Genomic DNA, 4,956 nt, shown 5'->3' on the forward strand with positions numbered 1-4,956 from the left:
AAATATTTTTCTGTCTCGGATTCATGGTCCTGAAACCACCATTCTGAATAGGGTCTAAATCGAGCTGTTACAGAACTGCTCTAAGCACTGCTTGATTCTGTCTTCAAATATCAATTTAAACTTAACAATTTCTTTATAAAAGAATTCTAAAAAGATTTACTTTCTTTAATGAATTAAATTAAAATTAGAGATAAACAATGGCCATTGATGATGAATTCTTATTGTTCTAAAATTTTTCCATCTACAAGATAGTTCAAAGGAAAATGATACATTAAGCCTTATTTCATAAATATATATATAGAAATTGTCTACTCTTGAAACCTTAAAATTCATATTCCTTGATAACTTATAATTATTCATGTTGCAATAAAAAAAATACCAGTGAAGCAACAATTATTTGTAATAAAAACTATATATTGGTCCAAGTTCACAACAATTATTTGTAATAAAAACTATATATTGGTCCAAGTTCACAACAATTATATTATATTATGTTATATTGCATTGCATTATATTATATTATATCATATTGTTTTTTGTTTTCTTTTTCTTTTTCTCATATGTGAGAATAAACTAATAAATCAAAGTTGTTTTCACATCTAGGGGCTTTGGATCCATTGACCGAGCAATAAGGAGAAGGATTAAAGCAATTTTAAGAATTCATGAATGGAAAAGAACATATGATGGCATGGCCTTACAATAAAGCTGAGATTTATATACAGTAAAGTTAAAATTGAAGATCTAGTAAAAAATGTTATACTGATTCATTCAAAGTAGTATTCATAATATCATTTTGAGAATATGCTAATTTTTTTAAAATTATGTAACTGATGCAATCTACCTTGAATTTAATAAAAATAATCACTATCAAAGAATAAAAATATTCTATAAATAAGTTTAGACTGATAATGATATGTTTTTTAAGACTTAATAAAATAATAATTCAAAATAATTATTCTACTAACAAGTGGTTAGCGTAGTAATAAAGTAAATTATATTTTCAAATAAAAAATAAGATTCGAGCTGAAATGATAATCTTAAAAAAAAACTACAAATTTCAAACATAAATAATAAAATAAATAATTAAATGCAAAAAAAAATATCCTCACAATAATAAATTAAGGCAAAATTATTGATTTAAACAGTATAACAACTGTCTGCCAGTTTGCAATAAATTAACGAATTAATTGAATGGAAAGTCTCAATCAGCCCATTTCATTATTTCCTATATATATTTATCTAAGCATTTAAAAACAAGACAATCATGAAAAAGAAAAAGTAACAGCCAAAGTGATACAATATTTGAAGTCACCGATTGGATATTTAACAAATAATTCTGCTTGCCTTTCTTGACTATTACAAATTCAATGAAAATTAATAATTATAGTGGATATAACTCCTATTAAAAATTGAAATAAATTTTGTTCTTAAGCTTAAGCTTCAGTCTATAAATACCATTTTAATTTCACATTTTCCCACACCTCAAAACATTCATTCAATCATCCATTTTTCTTCTTTGCTTCTCTTCCTTTTAAACTTAGAAACAAAACATCTAGTAGCATTAGAATCATGGGTGTTGTGAGTTATGAGTTTGAGGTAACCTCCCCAATTGCTCCAGCCAGGCTTTTCAAGGCTTTTGTTCTTGAGGCTGCCAAGATTTGGCCCACGGCTGCCCCTCATGCAGTCAAGAGTGTTGAGCTCGAAGGTGATGCTAGTCCTGGAAGTATTGTAAAGATCACCTTTGTTGAAGGTTAGTTCTTTAACTTTCACAATCTTTTTTTTTTTTTGAATGTGTTCAACACGAGTATATCGAATAACAAGCATTTTTGCTTAGGCCTTCCATACCAATATATGAAGCACCAGATTGGAGGACATGACGAAAACAATTTTTCATACAGTTACAGTATGATTGAAGGTGGGCCTTTAGGGGACAAGCTTGAGAAAATCAGCTATGAGAACCAGTTTGTGGCAGCTGCAGACGGAGGAAGCATTTGCAAGAGCTCAATAAAATATTACACCGTTGGCGACTATGTAATCACCGAGGATGAAATCAAGACTCTCATTAAAGGGAGTGAGGTAGTTTACAAGGCTATTGAAGCTTATCTTTTGGCTAACCCCGATGCCTGCAACTAAAGATACAGCTTCCTTTGAATTTTCATGCATGCTTTTAAAGGGTGGTGTGGTTTTGATATTTTCTTTTCGTCTTGAACTCTAAACTGTCTTTGGATTATTCCAATAAAAGTGATGGTGATCAGACTTTGGTCATCTTAATTCATTTTTAATATAGGGTTTGAGTTGAAGCATCTTTGGTATAAATAATGAAATAAAATAAGCATATAAACTTGGTTTTAAATGGAATATATTTTGCAAGGATTCTGCAATAGTTTTTTCATATATCGTTTGAGTTAAACAAGGAGTAATAAACTCCAAATCTCTAGTATTTCCAAGACATGAACCTAAAGTAAATTTGACTAAAATTTCCACCTCATAATTTGATATGGGCAGCAAGACCAAGTTCACAACTCTTTGTTTATGTTATTTTTATTAGGGTTGCTAACATTTTATATAAAAGAATTTTAAAATATCTGGTTATGATTCTTTAAATATATAAAATAATTTTAAAATATTAAATGTAGAGGCATTTATAGTCGTGTTAAGTTTTGAATGGACTTGAAATGATATTAAATCATATATGTAAAATTTCAATTTCAGCCTTACTTGAAATATATATCTCAAATTTTAACAACACTTGTACATATTTATAAAAAAAAAGTTAATCAATCCAGTTAAAACTTGTTCATATAATTTTTTAAATTAATAATATGTTATCTTCAATAATTATAGTATTATTATATTTAATTTTTTACATATTATAAATTATATAATATATAAAAAAATTTAACTTTAAAAATGGATAAAACTAAGCTCGAACCTTGCATATTAAAATTCAAGCTCAATTCATATTTTAAAACTAAATTCATTTTTGAACTTAATATTTCTCTTAAAACTCTTTTAAACATGATTTGAATTTTTAGATTTAGACAAATAAGTTAACTCTTGCATAGAGGTTGAAGTACACATGCATTAGATGCATTTTCCGACTTAAATATGCATGTAGTTGATTAATCAAAATAGCTTATTGTTCAGGAGAATATGTCACTACCTTTTTAAAGTCAAAGGTTGAGAAACTTTAATGAACATATATATAAGATAAGGGGAAACTGGAAAGACATTTTTGTTGGTGTTAAAGACTATACATTAATTGGTTATTTATTTGCATTTGAAATTCTTTTAATAAACTATTCCAAATCAAAACAACACGGATTATCTCAAAATGGTAAAATTATCCTAACAATCTATCACATCCCATATTTTTATTGTTATGTTTGCATAATTGTTTCAAATAATGAGTTACTAGTTTGATGGTTAAGAGATAATTAAGAGAGAGAATTTGTCCTTGAGATTTGAATTCAAATTTGTAACAGCCCGATTTAGACCCTATTCGGAATGGTAATTTTGGGACCATGAATCCGAGTCAAAAAAATTTTAAAATTATTTTCTGTATTTATCATATGTGAATTAATATCTGTGAAATTTTTGTGCTTTAATTTTTTCGTTTAAGTGCTCGATTTAATAAAATGGCTTAATCCCGTAAAATAAAAATTTGATGGTTTAATGTGTAAGGGCAGGATTGTGATTGTCTTTATAATTTGAAGTGTTTAAGTTGGAATTTTTCCATGATAGCATGTAATGGACGGTAGTGACCTTATATTATAATGGTTTTATATTTTATTATAAAGATTAAATTTGTAAAATACTAAATAATATATGTTATAATAAGACATAAAATTAAAAGCCATAAGTGTTTATCTTTTTGGTTGACCGAGTATCAAAAATAAAGAAAGAAAAAAAAAGTCTTTAAGGGTTCGGCCAAAGATTAGCTTGATTGAGGTATGTAACTAGCTTGGTTTTTGATAATTTTTACGTTTTTGAGATCATTGCAGTGTAATGTACAAAGCCCATGTTTGAATTTCTGATTTTGATGAATATTTGGAGTTATGTCATTGATGAATAATTGAGCTTTGTGATGTTAGTTGATGAATGATGAAAGATATGCTTTGGATTAATATGTTTTGTATTGGAATTTTTGATGATTTTGAGTTATTAGGGCTAAATTGCAAAAATAATAAATTGAGGGACTAAAATGTAAAATAAATGAAATTTATGGGCTTGTATGAACATGGGTAACATTCAGCCAAAGCATGGTGCGTGCAAATTTTGCATGTTTTGTGTTTTGTGCAATTTGGACTAAATTGTAAAAAGTGTTAAATGTCAGGGGTAAAATGTTAATTTGTCTATTTATGTGTTTTTGGACTAAATTGAATGAAATTATATTTGAATGAGTTTAATTTGAATATGTTTAGATCAAGAACTAAAGAAATCGGATTTGGATCGGGGGAAAACCAAAGTTGTCGAATAGTTGTCCCGTTTCGATTATCGTTGTCCGAGGTAAGTTTATAAGCAAATAGATGTTGTTAATTTTAAATAAATAAGAGTTTTATATGCTGAAATGAACTATGTGAAAGTATATATGCGTTAGCCGAATGTGTATATGCTTGGGAGCTATGTTTACAAATTCGTTTTGACTAAGTTACGATGTCCGAAAGCCCCGTACCAACCTTAGGAATAGCTAGGATACATATGTCATGACATAGGATTTCCAATATGTGTTCTCGTGTAAGACCACACTTGGGACGTTGGCATCAATATGTGATTATGTGTAAGACCATGTCTGGGACATTGGCATCGTATTTGATTCGTGTAAGACCTTGTCTAGAACAGTGGCATTGATATGTAATTGCAAGTAAGATCACGTCTAGGACGTTGGCATTGTATGATATGTGTGATTATCCGAGTATCCTATTCAATTCCAAATGGTTCAATGGGCAATGATAA

The 4,956-nt window shown here is 28.5% G+C and overlaps 1 protein-coding gene across 1 annotated transcript; it reads left to right on the plus strand.

Annotated features, from left to right (window-relative positions):
- The first annotated feature begins 1,421 nt into the window (after nucleotides 1-1,421).
- On the plus strand, nucleotides 1,422-2,358 carry LOC107896610 (major pollen allergen Bet v 1-A). Its single transcript, XM_016821811.2, has 2 exons — nucleotides 1,422-1,750; nucleotides 1,835-2,358. Exons 1-2 carry the CDS (start codon nucleotides 1,570-1,572, stop codon nucleotides 2,131-2,133), a joined length of 480 nt encoding a protein of 159 aa, XP_016677300.1. The 5' UTR covers nucleotides 1,422-1,569; the 3' UTR covers nucleotides 2,134-2,358.
- Nucleotides 2,359-4,956: the final 2,598 nt, after the last annotated feature.

The sequence above is a fragment of the Gossypium hirsutum genome, chromosome A10 (assembly GCF_007990345.1).
Source record: "Gossypium hirsutum isolate 1008001.06 chromosome A10, Gossypium_hirsutum_v2.1, whole genome shotgun sequence".
Taxonomy (NCBI): Eukaryota; Viridiplantae; Streptophyta; class Magnoliopsida; order Malvales; family Malvaceae; genus Gossypium; species Gossypium hirsutum.